This window comes from Pinus tabuliformis, chromosome J (assembly GCF_031772625.1).
Source record: "Pinus tabuliformis cultivar Carrire ecotype Pingquan chromosome J, CPIR1, whole genome shotgun sequence".
NCBI lineage: Eukaryota > Viridiplantae > Streptophyta > Pinopsida > Pinales > Pinaceae > Pinus > Pinus tabuliformis.
In genome coordinates, this window is record NC_142295.1 from 69,383,006 (window position 1) to 69,405,239 (window position 22,234).

The 22,234-nt window shown below is 35.7% G+C and overlaps 1 protein-coding gene across 3 annotated transcripts in view; it reads right to left on the reverse strand.

Moving 5' to 3' along the window:
• Positions 1–18,553, reverse strand: part of LOC149225556 (uncharacterized) — a 105,634-nt gene extending 87,081 nt beyond the window's left edge. For all 3 annotated transcript variants that reach the window (XM_089377134.1, XM_089377136.1, XM_089377135.1), the window contains exons 1-6: positions 11,949–18,553; positions 8,417–8,540; positions 8,159–8,247; positions 7,280–7,521; positions 6,666–6,752; positions 3,800–3,899 (exon numbers count right to left, since the gene is read on the reverse strand). In XM_089377134.1, the coding sequence (XP_089233260.1) occupies positions 3,800–3,899; positions 6,666–6,752; positions 7,280–7,521; positions 8,159–8,247; positions 8,417–8,540; positions 11,949–17,312 (6,006 nt within the window). In that variant the 5' untranslated portion in view covers positions 17,313–18,553. The remainder of the gene's footprint in view (positions 1–3,799; positions 3,900–6,665; positions 6,753–7,279; positions 7,522–8,158; positions 8,248–8,416; positions 8,541–11,948) is intronic.
• Positions 18,554–22,234: the final 3,681 nt, after the last annotated feature.

Consider the following 22,234-nt stretch of genomic DNA (forward strand, 5'->3'; position numbering starts at 1 on the left):
ATCTTTGTTGTTCAAACTTCAAATTGTAATTAGATCAAGAACAAATCAGTGTTGCCAATATCACAAGAATATCAGTAACATCATCTCATCCAACTCAACCTGTGATCTATAATAATATGCCCTTAAAGATTAAATGAAAGCACTTGATAACAAAAATGGTTAATGCACCTTATGTATGGTTGACCTTCATTTGATAAATAAGCTGAATGTCACAAATCATTGAGCAGAGCATAGATGAAGGGTCTTTGAGACTAGCTATCCGTAGATCGCATACGGTTGTTGGCTGGCAAGCTGGACTAAATGGGAGAAAAAGTTTTCTCTTAAGGGTCACCTACTCGGGTGGGTAATATTACCAATCCAAGTCACTATTGTCTAATTGTTTTCACAATGCTTGAGCTTGGGATGGTCTAATGTCCCCATTTTCAGTTTATTCTATAGTACAGCCAGGATGGATTTCCAGGGTGCATGATGGCCAGGTCACTGGAGCAAGAGTGTGTCATCAGAGGTTTCGGAGGGGTTTTGAGTAGTTTTATGGAATCCGACAACATTCACTTGGCGTATTCTATCATCCGCACAGCTTGCTTTTGGTTCTGTTGCATTACAATAATTCCTGTAAAACGGGATTGATGTTGAGCCTAACTTAATTGATTACGCTTAAGGTGGCATTCCAAGAAGAATATTTGGGAATACCTTAGTGTAATAGCTCGTTGGAACCGAAACGAGAAAATCTACAAGATGAGATGATGAGAAGTGATTTCCAGTGGCCAGAGAATATATGATGGGCGATTTAACATTCTCGGAAATTAAAAAGTGACTTTAATTAGTCACTTAATTAAATAAAAGAATAGGAAAATGATTTATTAAAGGGAAAAGGCCAAAAGTGACTTAAGTGAAAAATAAAAGTAAATTAAAAGTCACTCAAATAAAGTCAAGGGGGAACTTCTAGAATAATAATAAAATAAAATGCTTCTAGAAGATTGGAGATCTATCTATCGGGCCTTTAAAAGGAGGAAAAGGAGGAGACATTTGAGGACACAATGGTTTTGAGTATTTGTCTTTGGTTTGGCTTGGAGAATTCAGTTCTCTACCTTAGTAGCCCCAGGACGAAAACCCTCGGGTGACTCAATGAGAGTGGGCGAGAACCCATCTCTCCCTTTGGTGAATTCATCTATAATTCATAGCTGGTGCTCATTGATTCCAGTTCTATTTCAGAGGCCGATCCAGTATTGTAGCAGATTTTATAATGGCCATCATTGCAGCTATATTCTATAGAGAGTTTATATGTGAATTTCTCAATAAATGAATAAAGATGCATTATTCCCATTTCTTGTGTTTTTGCAATTGTAGCATTTCTGAGTTTTACTGCAAATCATATTTGTTGTGCTGCAATTTTTATGATGTAAAGGTATAAGTTTTGATAAAGTAGAAATTTTATGTTTGTGTCATAAACCTTTTTCTTGGAAAAACTCATCAAATTAAATTCCGGGATATTAAAGATGGTGGAAGCATTGGACTTGAATGACTCTTGGAAACTCATGTACTATATGGAAAAGCTTAGATGACGTGAAAAATGAGAAGAACAAGAACAATAACAACAAGGATCAGCCCTTTGAAATGTTGCATTTCCTTTTCTTTTTTTAACATGGACCCTTTGCTGCTTGTAATGTTGTTACTAAAAATTAAGATTTAAATCACCACAAACCCTTCATACAAAACCAATATTTTGAGCTACAACTTGTACAATAGATTTAGATTCAATGCAAGTCCAATCCCAGTCACTAATATCTGATTGTTTTCACAATGCTTGATGTTAGGATGGTGGAAGCACTGGACATTAATGACTCTTGGAAACCCATGTACAATATGTAAAAGTTGAGATGACCCAAAAAATGAGAAGAACAAGAGCAATAACAACAAGGATCAGCGCTTTGAAATGTTGCATTTCCTGGTTTTTTGACATGGAGGCTTTGCTTGTAATGCTGTTACTAAAATTTCAATATTTCAATCACCAAAACCCATCATACAAAACCAATGTTTTGCACTGCAACTTGTACAATAGATTTAGATTCAATGCAATACAAAAGTAATGGATGGGAAAAATGACCATATTGTCCAATTGTCAATGTCAATGATTGTCAAAATTGAAGTTATATGCCCCGAACATCCCTGAAATATGCCTTTAATATCCCCAAAATCTGTCCAAAACTTCCCCGAAATCTGCCCGAATGTCTTGGGGACAGCCAGCAAGTCCCCAGTAGTTTGGGGATGTTTCCTAGGGATCCCTAAATCCCTGAAAAGCAAGAACAAAAGGTACACGAGATTTTTTTGGGGAAAGGTCCCCATGCAACACAGATAATAATCCATTTCTAAGGTCACGACCTAGTCAAACATAAAATTAATGTATGAGAACCCCTTATTTGTGGGACAAGGGAACCCCTCCATGTAGGGATTGCATTACTTATTCTACAAGGGAATACAGTTTAAAAATTGCACTGGTTTGACTCAAAACCAGTCAAGCTGGCCGAAGTTGATGGACTACCGATTCAGCTCAGCCTTCAACTTCGCTTGAGGGGGCACAGTTTGGGCAGATTTTGTACCAAACCAACCCAAACATTTGTGTCAATACCTATGTTGCACGAAACTTCTAGGAACTCGACATTTCGGGCCGTACTCGAAACTCCGAAACTTGGCCGAAACTTGACCATCATGTAATCATCTATGAGAGTTAATATAGACTTGCTTTTCCTTCTAAATTGTTATCTATGGGTCTTTTTCCCTTTTTTCTTGCAAAGATAATGTGTTATTCACTTATTTATTTATATATATTTTTTATATATACATTTATGACATTTCGGCTGACGTTTCGACCAACGTTTCCATTTTTGGGAGGGAACGTTTCTAAACGTACCCGTTTCTGAAACTCCGAAACGTTGCGTTTCGTGCAACTTAGGTCGATACGAGTTGAAAATTGAGTCATTGAATATAAGTCAATCTGAGTTGAAAACAGAATCATTGGATCTAAGTTGATCTGAGTTGAAAACCGAATCATTGGACCCAAGACAATATCAGTTGATCTGAGTTGATGTGAGTTGATCTAAGTCAATGATTCAATCCATGGTGAAAACCAAGTCACTGAATCCAAGTCAATCCAAGTTCAAGTCTAAACATGAGTTTATAGGTGGCCAAGTCGAAGTCCAAGTCCGAGTTTTAAAACTTTGGTACATACCCTACCCCACTCTGCATTCAAACCTCTGACCTCTAAGGTAGAAACACATATTCTTAACCATTAGGCCCACTCAAGTGCATTGGGAAGCATAGAGAGGGTCAAAGATAAATTTGACACCTTTGAAAATTGTAAAAAATGTTTTCTATCTTGATTGCTCAAGAAGCAAAGGTTGAAACCATGAGAAAAACAAAACATTTACAAACTTCAAACAAAATACTAAAATTCTTCTAGAACTATGTAACCACCCATCAATGCCTGTAAAATAAATTTATGATTGAAAACTCTAACCTTGACCTCAAATTGATTTGCAAATATCTTTTAAGAATAGATGCTGCCTGAGATTTTTAATTTTGCGAAAACTGTGGAAGAATTTAAAATCAAAAAGGGTCTGCATCAATTGCTTTATGACATTCACAACTAGAACTAACTCATAGTACATACAACAGAGGTGATACCCAGTCAAGCATTCAAACATGAAATTGAATGAAGATATCACTTATTCAAGAATATGCCAGATCAAAAATGCTTCAGAAAAGCAATATGCATTAAAATGAACCAGACAACAACCAATACCTCCTCAATTGCATTTACAAGGCGACGGCACATGCCCTGACGACGATATTGACAAGAAGTCCCAATAAGTGGCATCTCTGCAAAACTCCGTCCATGAATCCTGCATAATTTTTGGGAGAAACGATACACAGTTTTTTATTTAGTACAGCTGGTGAAGAGAGAAATAAAAGTATGATTAAAACACATGCCTCAAAACAATGCTGCCAAACAACAATTGAGGCAATAGTCAAAATGAATCCAAATAAAGAAAGTATCGTAGGCACAACCATATTGCTCTCTCTATTTTAAACATCTTAAATTTTGCTAATTAATCTTGTTCATCTAAAGGACATGATCCACAACATTCAGATGAATAAGTCATTTGCATACTAAAAGTACAAACTCTTATAGAGTGGAACAAATCCTTATACCTCTTTATAGAATGGAACAAACTCCTTGTACCTGCCTATAATTACCACATATGAGGATATTTCACAGCACATGGACATCTATTGAGTGGTTAACAGATAGGTGATACAGTCAGTTGAACTTAGTTGTGGTGCTTCTCACTGGCTTAGTGGGGTTTCCATTCTTTTCAAGTACTGAGCCTCAATTTACATTCTGTGAAAGTTAGAAAAGCATGACACAGTCAAGGAACAAACAGGATCCTAGGATGTCAATCTTGAATGGCAGGAAAGAGGGTGAAGCATTCAGAGGAAAAACTTAAAGGTAGAGGCACAAATCATGCCAAACACAAACCAAATATCCCAGCATCTTTACTCATGGAAGACAGATATCACAAAGTATCCAATGGAAATATTACATTCCTGGCGTCTTCTCCATCAAAGACGGTTCAACTACTATGAACATTCTTTACCAGGGTGGCTTCAGTGTCATAGATGATGCTCAATTCTTTGTATTGCTCACTTCATCTCATTTTATGCCAGTTATGCAGAACATTAGTAGACTCCTAAAGCCCAGTTTTGTAGAGAACTTTGAAATTTGGACCATCTTCAACTGTAATATATACTTAGCTGCTCTTTTTCTCTTTTCATTTATTTTATTTTTTTTAAATTACACTAATCTTAGATGTATTTTTCTCGGGAGATGCATCTAGCATCCCCATCCTGGACGTGCCTAAAACAATGACTTCTCTTTCAGTCACATTAACCATTATTTTGGTCACTTAAGTACATTAACAGACACTTTTGATTTCTATGCTCCTAATACAAATTCACAGCGTCGTTGGAAAAGGCCACTATCTTTAAGTAGTGCCATACCTATATATTATATACCATATGGAGTGAAAAATGGCAGTCAATGTAATTACTAGAATCATTCTATCTAGGCAGTTGTATTACTTCGGGACATTCACATGTCACAATTTTGCTTGCTGGTTATCATAACCTCGGGTGGAGAGTTACATTTAAGCCCTGAAATTGGCCTGCTCAAGATCAAAATCCAATTTGTGCATTCTATTTAAAATATTTACAGACAAGAACAAGAGCAGCTATCTACATGCTTGAAAACAACAAAAAAAGAGCTCACTGACATCCACAGGTTCTCCCAATTGCAATGCATGAAGAAAACAAAATTATCATATGCAAGTACCTACAACATGTAGAGATTTAACAGACATATGTCCCCTGACTGTCTTTTCTCAAGGAAATATTTGCACACTAGTAGGCAAGATATTATGCAGTAAACCTTCATTTTTGCATATTTGTGTGGAGTATATCACATCAAGTATTTCACTTTCTACAAATCTGAAACATGTACAGCTAAGTTACCATGAAATGGAAACGGATACAGATCCAGATATGGATCCATGAAAATCCAGAATCCACATACGGTGGAGAAACGCCATGTACAAAAAATTCAATAATATTTTTTTTTTAATTTTAAAAAACATATTCAAACTTAAAAATCAAAACCATTCATGAATCACAACATTAAAACTGAAATCATTAGATAATTCATAAATCTGAATATTGAAATCATGATACATCATGCTTTATACAAAAAGGATAACTGTAAATACAAAATTGGGTGTCTCATCAATGATCACTCTATTGATATGAGGATGTTAGAGTATGTCTAACTACCTGATCATCATTTGATCATGTCATATTTCAACTGTACAGTGGTAAATGAATATTGTACAATGTTTGAGAACATACTATAGTCTATGTATCATACTCTTCAAAGAGAACTCTTCACCTAGAGTTGGATGGGATTGATCTAATTAAATTATTAATAACACAACCATCTTTTGTACATTATATATTATTATCTATGTATTGTCTCAAAGCTTTCTGTTAGCATTATCAAAAATTGAAAATTAAAATTTTGATGTGTCATACCTTTCCTGCTAGCATTATCATGTGCTATACAGCCTATAGGTAATTGATAACTTATTCAACTATACAACCTACAGATTACTAATAAGTAATCTAAATAGAATATTTGTTTTTTAGGGTTTCAAACAGGTGGCAGATATCCTTGAAAAAATAAAAATAAACCAAAAATTATAATGTTATTTGCTTGGGATCTGTCATGTGAGGGCTACTTGGCACAGGATCTCTTCAGTAGAATGGGATCCATTTCTGGGTTTGAAGGATCCATTTACGTGGCAGATCCTATGTGGATCTGGGTGGATCTGTATCTGTATCTGCATCTGAAATGCAGATCCAGCATCAAGACCCCATGGATCTGGTAACATAAATGTACAAGCATAACCTGCTGGTATAAAAACTGGACTCTGCTAATAAATAAGTTCCTGTTACATTCCTCTTCACCCTAAAGCAAGTAACAATATAAAAGAAATCAAATAAAATACCAAATACAGAAGATCCAGAAGGTTTCCATTGGCAAATAACTAAACTACCTGATAGATGCAACAGAAATGAGCTCATCTCCCTTCTCCAGCACCACAGTGTAAAAGCCCTGGTAGTTTAAGCGACTGAAATTTGATCTGCACATCAACTCATTTCATCATTTGTCATGGTTTTACAAGAGAAAAGATTGCACAATTGACAGAAACTATTATAAAAGAACCACAGACACAGATCTCCAGCCACTGCAGCCATAATAATAGTCTCCATGCTTAAACCAAGGGTTTTGAAGCAGTGAATCGTACATAATCACACCCACAAGAATAGATGCATGGTATACATTTAGAAAGAAAGGAAAAAGACATTGCGGTTACATCTTGGGGCAACCAAAACAATCAACTAAACAAAGAAAAGTTTCCGGGGGCAGCAAGGATTATTGCATGATTATTTAAAACATTGTGACCCAGAAAATAAGTGATCAACAATAATAGAATAAAATGTTCATCTTCACTCTATAAACATCTAGATCAGCTTGTTTCCTCCAGAGTCCAAACATATAAAAGTTAAAACCAAATTAAACAAACAAATATTGGCATGTCAGTCTCTACAAACAACTAACAAAGAAAACGTTGTAAAATATAACCCAGCTTTACAGCGAAATACTCACCCCCAACTATAGACTACATGGGGAATCATATTTATGCCTGTCCTTGGATCCAGCATTGGATCAAAGCATTCTTCCATAACAGTAATGGCAACAGCCAGCTTCACATTGCATTCAGCCATCAGTGCAAGCTTTTCAGTAGAGCATGTCTTTTGATTCTCATCTGTAGACTTTAAAAGCATCCATGAAAACCCTCCTTCAATATGATTTGAAATTGCAAGGAACTGATGCAGACTTGCAGAAACCTATCAAGGTGCCAAGAATGTAAATAATGCTGAGTAAGAACCTATTCTTTAACTGTGTAAAGATTAACAAAAAAACATGCAGAAGACTTTGGCTAATGAAGAACATCTCAAAGCATCTCTCCTCTCTCTTGTCAACAGGAACACAACAATATAAAAAAGGATAAATTTTACAAAGATTTGAAAAGTCAGTGGCAGCAAATAGCCACAATTAAATAATCTTTAAGGACATCAGCTTTGAGAGCACTATTGGTAAGGAGTAGCAGTTAAAAGGTGGTATGAAACATGACAGTGCTGTGACAGTGCCAGGGTGCATGGCAACTAATTACAAGACACATGATACAAATATACACTGAGTATAGCCCAAAATTTCCTTAAAATGAGCAGAATCAATTATTTGCAGAATGCTTTTCAATATGCATACAAGCACAGAAACAAAAATAGGATTAAAAGATCCATTCATTTTCTATAGCTAATACATTTGACCTATTGAAATCTAATCTTTATATTATTAGTTCATTAGATCCATTCCCTTGCGTATATTTTCAAGAGAATCTGTTCAAAATGTGAGACGTCAATTTTATAGATATATCCAATATTGCAGAAAAGTATTCCCTTAGAGAAAAGAATAACAGCAGACCTTCTCACAATCTTGCCCACAAAACATGGTGTTTGTTGTCTTTGATACTCCTGCTTGGATAACTCTTTCATGAAGACACGTCTCATGATCTGGTGGATAAGATCAAATGCAGTAACTTTAATGCATCAGTAATGCTTTCTCATCAGAGTTTTTAATATCCATGCAACATATTTATCAAGCTAAAGTTCATCGCTAAAATTCATATGTCAAGCAAATTCAAAAAAACACAGATCAGATAGACAGTACAAGTTCACGGACATTTCTGTTCACATTGATCACAAGTAAGTAAAGTTGAAATATTGGACGTTTCTTCATCATAGCTAACTGTCCCACAAATTGCACATGTACAGTTCGGACAGTACCAGTTGCCTTCAGGAACATCCTGAAAATACAGCAAAACACACTTTTAAAAAATCAATGATAAAACATATTTTTCCAAAAAAGACAAATTGTGATATAATAGAAGCAGCAGAGATAGATACATAATACTTTAGATGGTAATAAAACGTCCTTCATCTCTAAAAAAGTATCATCCAACCAAGTATAACTTGTGCTAAATGAAATGCCCTTAAACTTAAAGTACAAAGCAACTTCTCTATTAAGTCTAAGTTGCATAGAAGATACCAACCACTGAGACCTTATCATTTCTTGTTAATCAGGATCCTATACATTATTTTCATTTAATTCCCTGCTTGCATATGACCAAATCTTAGGGTTTCTGAAGCTTTAAAGCGACAGAAGATTTTGTGACATCAAGGATTCTAATACATGACTTAAAGTCATCAATGTAAAAATGAACTGCCTAAAGCACAAAAGGAAAAAGTTCCCACTTGCAGAGAGAGAGAGAGAGATTAACAATTTAACACAAACAATAAGGCAGAAGAAACACAGGAGTCAACCAATACCCTTGTCTTACAGGCTTTCAGGAGATTTCCCATCCATTTGTTTCCTTCCATAAAACAATTGTATTTTCTTTTTCCCACATTAGCCTTGTATTTCGTTAAATGCCTTCTGGGGCTTTCCTTTTCTAGCTTTTCATCATGTGTGGCCAACATAGACAAGTTTTCCAAGGCCAAAAATGGCATGAAAACCATTAACAGCTAGCAAAACATTTTTGGCTGTTTCCAATAAGTTTCCTTTCTGGAAAATTGAAAAGTTACTTGGCCTGAAACCAAGGGGAAGGAAAAATGTACATTTTGCAACATAGTTGTGAAGATTCAGCCAGGCACTGCAAATTATGTGGCCTTTTAAAATATTTGCATGAAAACATAAAGATCAGGGCATAGTTGCCAGATCTTTAGTAGGTAGATCCCTATTTGAGTATCATCCCAACAGCAGCTTCTATTTAATAAAGGAGGGCTATTAAATAAATCTCTATTTTGGTTGGAAGTTGGACCAATGATTGAGGTGTTTAGTGGGTATTTCATCTATCTGCCAAGACCCTAACCATTATAAGTCATGACAATTGTTTGAAAGATATATTGAAGACAAGGAGATTGTGATTCTCCACTTTTATTTGTCATCATCCACCAATCTTATTGTTAATGCCAATGCCTTCTATAGAAGTTCTAAAGATGATATTTTGTTCTATTGTAGTTTCATCGAGTTGTTAACTTTATAAAGGCAAATATAGCTTGTGTATTCAATTTTAGTTTCTTTTTCTTCGTCTTCTCCTAAAATCTAATAAATAAACTAAAAAGTTTCTCTTCATAAATATAGATATATATATACTATAATATTGCCATTTCCTCATTTTGTAAAATTTTGAAAATGGTGTAACACATACCCATATCCTTTTCCCGCTTACAGGTAACCAAAAATAAACCCAAATAAAAGTTTTGAAAACATATATAGTTATAAATAAAATGCTTTAGACAATTCCTCCAACCGAAATCCATGGAAGAAATTAGCGAAGTAACATCTAAAAAAGTAGTGATGCAACTCTAAAAAATCAAAGATAAATGAAATGAAATTTGTAACAATGTCCACAAAATAGCACACTAGATCAAAAGGACTGGTGATTACATCAATCATAAGAAGCCCATACAAAAAGAGGGAGGGCATTAGAGAGGCCTCCATAAAAGTAAAAAGTAAGTATTAACAACAAAATGAAAGAGCAAAATCCAAGTGTAGAATGCAAGTAGGTTGAAGAATATCAACAGACTAGGGACTTCAGAGAAGGAACAGTTAATTCATGAGAGGACTATTTGATGTTTAAAAAATACTTTAAAATGGTCAGCACAAATTGCAATCCATCCAAAAAAAATGTCACTCGCATTAACAAATATTCAAGGCAAAAGACGTGGCTGCTGGCAAAAGGGCGACTAAGGTTAAAAATAACCAGTGAATATAACTCATTTAAAAATAATTGGTGAGTATAACCAGTTTAAAAATAATCAACGAATATAACTAGTTTAAAATAATCAGTGAATATAACTAATTTAAAAGTAATGTGTAAACATGAATTGGGCCGAGATTGAAGAGACACTGGTAGACAAAGACCTCCATGAGAAACAAATTGTTTAGAAAATTATATAAGGGACGTTGGTAGCCAAAAACCAAAACCAGAAAAAACAAATATACAATTCTGGAAATCTAATTAGGATTTTATGCCATGTAGGCGGCTTAATTTTAAGCAAAATACAGCATGAGCAAAGTTTTGGGCATAAACAGATGAAATACAATATGAACCAATATATAAATCAATACAAGATAAACGTTTCAAGTACAATTACTATATAGATCAATAGAAAGACAATGATATTGCACATAGACTAGATTGACCAGTCAAACCAGAAAAAGGGCAGAAATTATGCACAAGACTTGGATCAAGGCATGCAAAATATGGAGTAGGCATACAGTACATAAATCAAGCATTAATGAAGGCTCAATCGAGGCCATGTTCTACATATTAAAGGACAGGTGACCAATTAAAGCAGTGAGCTTAAGTTTAACCAGTTATTAGTAAACCATTCAAGAACAAGTGGATTACAATGATTAGTCATAATGTAAGTTTTTATTATAAAGTTGTTTGATATATTTAAACACTGAAGAGAATGTAAGAGATAGCATGATCCAAATAGAGCATTTGGCAGTGATTGAATGGTGAAACCAATCCTCTACTACTAATCTTTCAATCAATAAAAAAGAAGAAATTATATTGTGCTATATGTACAATGCATATGCCATCAATGTGCATTGCATAATCTCGATGATATGAACCATCAATTAACAATGGAGCCTTGACTGTCCTACATCAGTTCCTGGCCTATTAAAATCACAATGTAAAATCAACAGATCCTATGCCTATTATACAGTTCTATGACCTAAGCATAGTCACTATTATTCTTTCCTAATGAAAGTGACATTTGATTAATCAGTCATTGAAGATTCTGAAAAAAACAAAGATCATTACCTGCATGCTTAATATTTTCAAAATGAAAGCCCTTCACAAAGAGCCTAGTTATCAATGGGTTGTTTCAAAAATGATAACAAGGATGACTGGATATTCTCAGGGTCAAGGAACAAACAAACAGAGCCCACAAACTTAATTATTAATCATTAAATAGTAAAAGTAAATAAATGAACAGCTGCATTATGCACACACAAAATAATATTTAAGTGATTTCTTTTACTAAAACACAAGTTAGCACAGACATAAATTAATGGAACTTCAATTGATTCAACAATGCATTATTTAGTCTGCAATGTCCAGGCCCTCTCAAATTTGATGAAAATACTATAGTACGGACTTTAAGACCAAAAAACACAATTTTACTTGACACTCTACCTTTAGTGTCAAACAAGCTTGATGGAATGTTGACGGGCACTTATCACAGCATATCAAATCCCCACCATCACCACAACGCCCACAAGCATCATCATTTTGATCACTCTCATCGACCTCTATGAAACGCCAGCCACCTTTCCTCGACTTGTACTCTGCATTCCATGCCTCAATTTGACAGGCTGTAAGTGACTTGCCAGACTGGAGACAAATACTTGAAAAAGGCCTGGGGATTTTGCCGCCAGCATGAGCTATAAAGTTCAATGTTGTAAGAACCCTGCTACAGCACTTGCAAAGAATCCCATCCCTTGTAATCCAACCATGCTTCATTATCCCGTTAAAATTTTCATCCATATATTTTACTGATTCATTCTCACATACAACACCAGTATCTATCAACCAAGAAAGCACAGTCCTTTTACTTGTAGAGGAGAATCCTTTGTCACCTTTAGAATGAGTATCCCTTCTATTGGAGGTACGAACAGACAAACTACAACCTCCTTTGCGTTTTTTATTCTTTTCTTGAGTAAACGAATCGGCTTTCTCAGAAATACATTTACTTTTATTAGACAAATGTACTGAACACTTAGAAAAAGGCTGAGCACACTTTCTATTTTTGAGCATTGATGCTAATGTAATATTGTCATCATCAGCAAAAATGTCACCAATTTTTAATTTTGGTTTCCTATCAACCTTGACTTTGTTTTTTGTGCATATTTTTGAATATTTGTCTGCTTCTGGCTTATTGAACTGATTGCCTGTTGTTGGTTTATTAGATCTTCTTCCAGATTTAACTGCTTTGGGCTCATTCGACTTTTTTCCAGATGTGCATATTTGTGAATTATTAGGTTTTCTCCCTACTTGTGGAGTGTAAGACATGTCGTTTATGATGCCAACTTCTGAGACATTCTGCTTAATGGTTTTCTGTAAGATGTTGCCGACATTTACTGGCATGCCTAATTGTAGATCATCTGAGCCTCTGCCCACCTTGCCTGAATGCATCTCATCAATATGCCTGCCTCCTGCTGGATCATCGAGCTTTCCAATTACATGCGGCTCTACAGAATTCCTGTGTATTTCATCGTTTAATAGTCTGTTGGACTTTTTGTCACTAGATTTTTCTCCATATTTACACATTCCTGAATTGTGAGACTTTCTCCCTATCCGAGAAGCATAAGAGATTTTGTCTGTTTTGCCAGCTTTCAAGCCATTCGACTTTATGGCTGCCTGTAAGATGTTGCAAAGATTTTTTGGCATGCCTACTTGTGGATCATCTGAGCCTCTACCCACTTTGCCTGTTTGTGGCTCATCAAACTGTCTGTGTCCTTCTTGATCATTTAGCTCTCTGACTACTTGTACCTCAACAGAATTTTCACCTGATTCATCTTCTTGAAGTTTGTTGGGCTTTTTGCCATTCCAATTCTTTCCAGATTTCCACACTTGTGAATTGTTAGGCCTTCTCCCTACATATGGAGCATATGAAACTTTGTCTCTTGTGCTAGATTCTGAGCAATTCAACTTTATGGCTGCCTGTAGGTTATTGCAGACATTTTTTTGAATGCATACTAGTGGATACTTTGAGCCTCCGCCCACTTTGCCAGCTTGCAGCTCACCAAGCTGTTTGCTTCCTTCTAGACCATTGAGGACTGTGAGTACCTTTGGTCTGATAGAATTTCTTCCTGCTTCATCTTCTTGGTCTTGCAGCCCGTCAAACTGTCTGCTTCCTTCGAGATCATGGATATTTTTAACTACTTGTGACCCAATTGAATTTATGCCTTCTTCATCTTCACGTAGTTTATTGAGTTTACTATCAATATCTGATTCACCTGGCTTTCTGCTTACCTTTCTGCTTAGTTCTTGCTCAGTACTGTTAACACCTGTTTGGTGTACTTGTATCTCATTTAAAAAATTTACTACTTCAGCTTCATGTGGCCCACTAGAGTTTTCATCAGCTCCAAGTTTATCACACTGCCCACCCGCCTCCAGTTGATTATACCTTTTCTCTGCTTGGCATACTTGATCTTCTGACTGGCTGCCTAAATCTAATTCATTCAATATTCTACCTTTTCCTGATTCATCCAACTTTCTTCCCACTTGTACTAATTGAGGCTCATGCAGCTTTATGACTTTTTCACCAACTTCTGATATGTCAGATTGTACAGCTGATAGAGGCAATCTAGAATTTATGTACTTGGGTTTCTCCAATTCACTAACCACATGTAATGCAAGCTGATTTCCTGCTCCCCCATTTAAACTTTTGGTTGACGGTAGCTGAGCATCTCTATAATCTGAAATGTGCTGTTGGATGATGTGAAGCCTCTTCAAGATGCTTTTATTGTAAAGTTCATCATGCAACGATTTTCCATTTGTCTCCTGGTGTGGAATTTTACCATTTGTTTCTGTTTGAGAGAATAACTCTTCCTTTAGCTCATCAGCATGCAATAGTTTCTCATTGAGTCTCTTATGATTTCCATGATGTGACAGCTTATCATATATTCTCCTTTGTTCTCCCACATGTGATAGTATGATCATTTGCTCCACAGCATTTGACAACTTCCTGCTGTTTATATCACTAGCATCCAATGTCTTATTGTCCATGCTCTGCAATTTCTCGGCATTCAAGAGCTTCACCTGTGAGTTAATTTTATCACTCGCTTGGAAAAGCTTCTCATCCACACTATTTTGTTCCACAACATTGATGTGCATTCCATGTACATTGCTTTGATTAGCAGCATGTAAGGATTTCATATGCATGCACGCTTGCTCCCTACCATTCAAGGGCTTCCAATGCATGTCACTTTGGCTCCTAACTTCATATATGCCACTTTGATCCCTGAAACTTGAGAGTTTTGCTGGTATGCTCCTTTGACTGCCAGAACGAAATAGCTCCCCAAACATGCCATGCTGTTTCTTAGCATCCAAGACATTACCATGACTGCTACTGCTGCTTTGGTTGCCAGATTTCAAACACTCCTCACATGTGCCCCTTTGTTCCTCAGAATTTGAGAGATTCCCATGCACACTCCTTTGATTAGCAGATGGCAAGATCTCTTTGTGTATGCTCATTTGTTCCTCACCATTTGAGAGCTTCTGACGCACACTTCTTCTGTTATCAGCATGAAGCATCTTTCTACTCAGGCTAGATCGATTAGAAACATGTGAGAGCTTTGCATGCACATTCTGTTGCTGCGGAGCTTCAAAGAGATTGCCATGCATGCTCCTTTCATTCTGAGAATCTATCGACTGCCAACATGTGTCCATTTTCTTCACATCATCTCTGAGACTTATATATATGTTCCTCAAATCACCAGCATGTACAATTCTTCCCTCCATGAGATCTGGCAACTTCCCCTGCATACTTTTTAGCTCCCTAGAATTCGATAGCTTTTGATATAAGCCCCCTTGATCCCCCATCATTGATATATTTTCAGAGATATCCCTTCCAACACAGACCTTCCTATCTGAATCTGTTACACCTAGTTCATCTACTTTGTCCATTCCCTTTTCTTCTAGCTGTCGAGACTCGAGAAGTGGACAGTCCCGTTTATCATCATCTCCTTTCATGTAATGTTTGATGTCTTCATCTTCCCTGTCTATATCCTCCTTGTGTCTATATTTTTTTCTCCGTTTCAGTAAACTGAGATCCTCTGCAAATTCCATACTCATTAAAGGGTTCACCCCACTAGGCTGATCACTTGTAGATACATCGAAGTCCTGCTTTCCACTCTCTAACTGCAAGAAATCTTTCAATTCAGCCCAAAAATCACCAACTTTATCCTGAGCTCTCTTTTTGTTTGGTGGCTGTACTGAACAATATTTTTTTCCACTATTTATGGCATCTGCATCCAAACTTTGCCTTAGGGCATGCCACGCTTTTGGAAGAGACCAGTAAGATGAACCCCACGGTGAAACATATACAGAGTCTTTATAGTCCCTGCCAGTCCTAGGCTTCAACTCAATTTTCCAACCAGCAGCCAAAAGGCGAGCTTTTGCACACTCTCGGAGCCACTTGCGTTGTTTCGGTAATGGCAATTGCCTCCCAGCTTGTTTCTCATTTGATAATATGGGTAACTTAGCACTCTGGAACTTTTCCAGTGCATTATTACTTTTGTCATTCACCTCTCTAGTATAGGCAATCTTACCATGTGGCAAATTAGTTGCCAATCCAAGTGTCATAGTACTATCCTTTGTTTCAGCCAAATTTTGAACCTGGTTGTAGCTTAACAGAGACCCTGCTTTCAAGGAGGTGTCAACAAGAGAGGGAGACCAGTGCCCTGAACTCTCATTGGCCCTATGAACCCCAATTGTATTGTCTGTATTGATTTCTTGAGAATGCTGACCTACATAACAGCTTAAAAGCATACTTCCTTCAGAAGATTCAACAATGGGACTTGTCAAATGTTGATTGGGATTCGCCAAATGTTGATTAATTTCCTTTACCTGAAATGCAGATAGGCAACCATCAACAGTATCCTCATGCAAGTTCCTTAATCGGATATTGCCATCTATTCTCCTGTACTGTTCCTCTTGAGCATTAATTCCCTTCAAATTCCGAACATCAACCTGCAGTTTACCGGCAACCTCATGATTTCCTCGTGAACCCAATTGATTGTAATTGGAAAAAACAGCCTCCCTTGAATATACTGACTTCTCATTGTCCTGGCTCATCTTCTTCCTATTGGAAGAATCAAGTTTGTCAACAGTAGGAAAACAACCTGGAAAAGACTGTGTCCCCGAACTCCAGTGCTGCAGTAACTTGATTTCTTCTGGGGCATTATACATATCATGTGTATTTGTTTGCATTTTAACATTGCTGGGTACAGCAAGGCTAAAATTATGCTCCTTGTGATCCTTCAACTCATATTGTCCAGCATCATATTCTCCTCCCCTAAAGTCTATTTTTGGTGAAACCAGCTTCTGCATTTCCCCTCTATTCCTCAATGTACAAACCTCAAGCCTAGCAGGGCGATAGCCATTTTTCCCTCTTATGGCAATGTTTGGAAACCCTCTACTATGAGCACATCCTTCCAACAAAACATCTTCCGCACTTATATTCTCTGAGGAATTCTCTAGTTCCACTTCTCGAGGGAAAAATGAGGTAAAAATCTTCTGCTCCTCGATGGAGCCTTTAAAGTTGTCTTCGGGGCTCAAAGTCATAGCTTCTGCCCCAATCACTGTCCTTACAAATTCTGCACAAGGATCTTCTGCATTTTTTCGTTTACATCCACAAAACCGTGGCAACCCCATCACACCATTGCGCTCCCTTAAGAGTCTCTGCTCATCCTTCCTTATCCTCATTTTCTTTCCTCCACACAGCAACGAGACACTCTTCCGCTCGACTGTCCAAGAGTTACCTCTGTAGTGCATTCTCTGAAAATTTCAGCTGATTGAGGTTGTTCCCACACAACAACCACATTGAACCATAACCTGTCTCTTCCAACATTTCATAACACTCTTATTATTTTATTCATTTTCCACATCTTCTTCACAGACTCACCCATTCTATCCCCTAATCTTTCAATTGCTGCTTGAATCTATTTCTTCTCTTTCCCCTAATCTTTTAAGTGCTGCTTGAATCTATTTCTTATTATACTAGATCTATCAGCTTCTGCCCAGTTTATTCAACCATTAACCGCATGCTCAAGCTTCTAAATGCATTGCATTAATCGTTTCCCTTGCTTCTCATTCTCTGTCCTAATGCCCAGGATTTTTGCCCTTATCTTCCATCTCCTGTCCTAATATCCTTTATTTTCTCCCTTATTTCCCATCTGCTCCCCTAATCCCCTCAATCTTTGTCAGCCTCCATCTTTGTCCTTATTTTCCTTTTGCTGCCCAAATTTCCTCAATCTTTGTCCTACTCTACGTGCTGCCCAAATTTCCCCAATCTTTGTCCTTTTCTGCACCAAAACTCTTCCATCTTTACCCTCATTTCTTGATCCCGACATTAATTTCTTCACTCTCTGCCCATTATTTCCCTTTCCTAATTTCTCAAATCTTTAACACCGTTCCTTCTCTCTCTACCTAATTTCTCAACTCTTGAACTCGTTCTTTCAGGCTTTGCCCTACTTTAACCATTTCAAGATTCCAAAGATTGCAATATCTCAATGACTGAGGCAGCTCTCTGCCCTTCAACCACATTAGACAGAAATTAAACACTACCCACAAGGGTTCCAGCATAACCCCACAAAATTTGAGTCTTGAAACCTCTGGCATTTAACAAACACCATTTACTAATGGATTTTTCAACAGAAAAAACCTTTAGAAATAAGCCTTTTTTTTTAAGTAAAAACAAATTCTTTTCAAGAAAACTCGCTCATACCTCAAAATTTCGTTGTCATTTCTGAGAAGTAAATCCTCATTTCCAGCAGAGAATGTTATACGCCATTGAAACCTTGGTTATACCTTCTGCATCCCTCGGCTTGACGTGGCGTTATTATAACACCAGGGGGTTCTTCTTCTGGTTGTCCATCGATGGCACGAATAAATTCAATGCCGGTCGTGTCCTTGGAATTGGCACTGACACATAATGCTAACTGTGATTCCCAACGAGTGAGATTAGTGAAAATTATTTGCATTTTAAATGGCATTTTGCGTTTTGGTGGGGGGAATTTGGGGTTTGGGTAGTTGTTTTACTCTCGGAACATTTCAAATGTGCATAGAGCTTCCATTCCCTCCCCTTGTTATTATTATAATAATAATTATACTTGTTTGTTCACAAGGGATTCCACCTGAATCCATGAAGTGACATCTCCCACAGTCTAGATTCTTTTTGACCAACAAAAAGTGAACTTTTTGACATGATATTGACTCTCTCTCCCCAACAAAGAGAACTCACTTCTCAAAGAATAAGTTTTGTAATAAGGTGAATAACCAAAGCACTGATGGTATTGGTTTTGTAGCCTTGTCATCACTGTTTGTGTCAGCTTTTAAAGCTTTTTATATGTTATTTATGGGTTCGCTGTGCATGTGATCTTTCAGTTTTACGTAGTTTTGTTGAAATTTGAAGCATCGTCACTATGTATGTGATTGGAATAAGTTGGAAAATGTATATATATTTAAATGTTATAATTTAATTGGATTGTTAGAAATTTTGGTTATTAAAATTTGATTTATTTGAGATAATTTAGATATTTTTTATTTTTAAGATAAAATAGTTAAGTTTCTGTATCTAAAATGATGAGAAGGTAAATGAGTGATAGTAATTATTTTAGATCATAATATTATAAATAAGTAGTGTAATTAATAGATGAAATGGTTTTTCTGGTTAATTTTAACCAAAATTTTACAGAGATTTTTGAAAATTTAAATTTATGTTGTTTAATTTGTAAAATTTCAATGTTTTAGAAATTTTTCACAAGGTCGAATCTATTTATACATTCAAAACTGTGTTTTAAACCATACAAAATCACGATTTTACTTGAAATTGTATCCCAAAATTTTAATGAAAAGTGTCATCTTGTCTCTAAAATAAACTACACCTCATAAATATTAAATTGAATAGATATTTAAAGATGTTGAATGTATCTATGCATTAGTAATAACACAATCTATGTATTAAAAGAACAACCTCGTTACTTCAAAATTATAATTTTGATAATAAAAAATAGCTAACTCAATTTTGTGATGGCAAATCAAAAACATCATAAATTTAAAAAAAATTAGTTGTCTTTTCAAAAAAAATTAATATATCACAATGAAACTTTACTTCCTTTAAATTAACATCATAAATTTAAAAAAAAATAGTTGTCTTTTAAAAAAAAATTAATATATTACAATGAAACTTTACTTCCTTTAAACTACACTATTTTGAACATTGTACCTAATTTTTTTGTGTGGAGAAGTACTTTCCAGCCTTAAAGATGGGAGTCGTCTATGGAGGCTGAGGATTGCCCGCATGACCAAAAGTGGTCGGATTTGTAGAGGCAGTGTTTGAATCATGTTTTTGATGGCAGAAATGGATTTAGCACCATCAAAAAAAACATGGTGGAAATGGCTTCCAGGACACCTAAAATTATGAAGTTTGGCAGTTTTTACTTGGATTTACAAAAATCCCTCGGGATTTTTTCAAAATATTGCTGGAATTTCCAGGGCAAAAAAGCATAATCGTTAAACTACAGCTTAAATATGTTGTAACATAGTATTATGTTTAATATTTAGTCAGATTACAAAAAAAAAGATAATAAATAATAAAAGTAGCCTTTTCAGAGAGTTTTTTTTTGTTAATTTTAACCAAAATCTAAAACCTTTTTTTGGTTAATTCTAACCAAAATCTGCAAGAGATTTTTAGAAACTCGAGTTTAAGTTGTTTAATCCGTACAATTTGAGTGCCCCATAAGTTTCTACGCAAAATAAAATAAAAATGGCCCATGGTATTTACAAGTCGTGGTGTTGACCCATGGTATTCATGTGGAAATTAAACCAGCCTAGATTCATCTTAACTTTGGATCTACCAAGTGCTAATAAGCATCAAATCTCTTATTGCATCTCAAGAGATTTGATCCCTCTTAACACTTAGTAAATGGGGAGATAAGATGGATTTAAGTTGGTTCATTTCCAGAAAAGTGGAAATAGAAAAAGCATTTCATTTTAGAATGTGAGGCCTTCAAGGACAACAGGGATGGTTATTAGAATGTGAGGCCTTCAAAGACAGCAGGGAAGGTTATTAGAATGTGAGGCCTTCAAAGACAGCAGGGAAGGTTATGCAGATATTCTGGCAGCTAGCTCTTGGGATAATCTATTTAGCCAGACAAGAAGCTACAACAGGGAAGGTTATTAGAATGTAAGGCCTTCAAAGACAACAGGGAAGGTTATGCAGATATTCTGGCAGCTAGCTCTTGGGATAATCTATTTAGCCAGACGAGAAATTGGGAGCGTTTATTGTGAGGCTTCACAAGGAAAAAACTTAATACATTAACCAGATAAAGAAACAATATGTCTCATAAGCTATCTTTAGTGAACATCAAAATAAATTTATTTCTTTCTTTTTCTTTTTAATTACAAACAAAATGCCATTTCAATTATATATATAATTAAGTGGTGAAAGTTACCCTTACTAATACAAAATATATATGTAATGACAACTTTCATCACTTCATTAAACTAAACCAAAACACTGAAGTTCCAAAAATCAATCAAAGTATGTTGATGGATTGTTAAAATCTTAACACTATTATTTTGTGGTAAGGATTATCATTTTTTCACAAACTTTTTATTGTGGAGGATAAAGTCATGTTTTGGAAAATGTTGTTTCATTTTGTCAACTCATATGGTTTAGGTTGTTTTTATCAATAAATGATTAGCATGGAAAAGTTATGTGTGATAGTTGGTATAAATGTTTGTATTAAGGTTGTGTGAGGTAAATGTAAATATTTAGTAACTTATGTGATGGATATTTTGATTTTCTAATATATTGATTTATTTATTTTTAAATGGTGGGTGTTAAATTATAGAAGTGTTTGAGATTATTATGAAAGGTAGTTGTTAATTTTAAGTTAAGATTAATGGTTTATTTATTTGGGAGAGGTTAAATTGAAGGTGCATGTATATATGAGATTATGGTCACATTATAGACACAATAACTTGTTTTTCATGGTAAATAAAAGGGTTAGAGTCTCCGAAGTAGACTCAAAGTGTTTTTTAAGAAAAAAATTAGTGTTTTGGTGTTATTATTTTTTTATCGTTCAATATTGCCGATATTTTTTTATTCTAATTTATTTAGGTTTCCACAAATCATGGCTTTTTCTAAATGCTTGAAAGGCTTGAGTTTTTATGGATCTATGTTTTTATGCTTTAGTTCGTAGGAGGCATGATTCTCTTTGGTTTTTTCTCATAATTCTAGTCCGTCTATGTGTCTTAGTTTTAGACTCTATGAGAGCCTGCTAGTACCATCTTGGTTATAGACAGGTCACAGAGCTTCATTTTTCCTCCTTTCCATTTTTCATACTAGGAGTCTTTAGGTCTTGTCCCTCTCTTTGGTCTTCAACTATGTTCCAATAAACCAGTAGTGTTCTTTGATTCGATCTTGTGGCACTAAGTGTTTATTGAACACTTCTTTGTCTACGAGCAAGTGTTGTTGTCTCTTATTGCTCCCTCTCCTCGTAATTTATCCTTGTCTCCCATCCCTCATTCTTGATGTAAAGAATCAATGTGTAAGGGAGACATAGAGGTTGTTGAGGCTTTAAGAACACTCCCTGTCTATGAGCACGACAAATGGCGGAATGGTCTACATCGAATTATATGGAAAATATTCTAACAGAGATTCACAAGGAAATCTAAATGTAAAGAGGGCA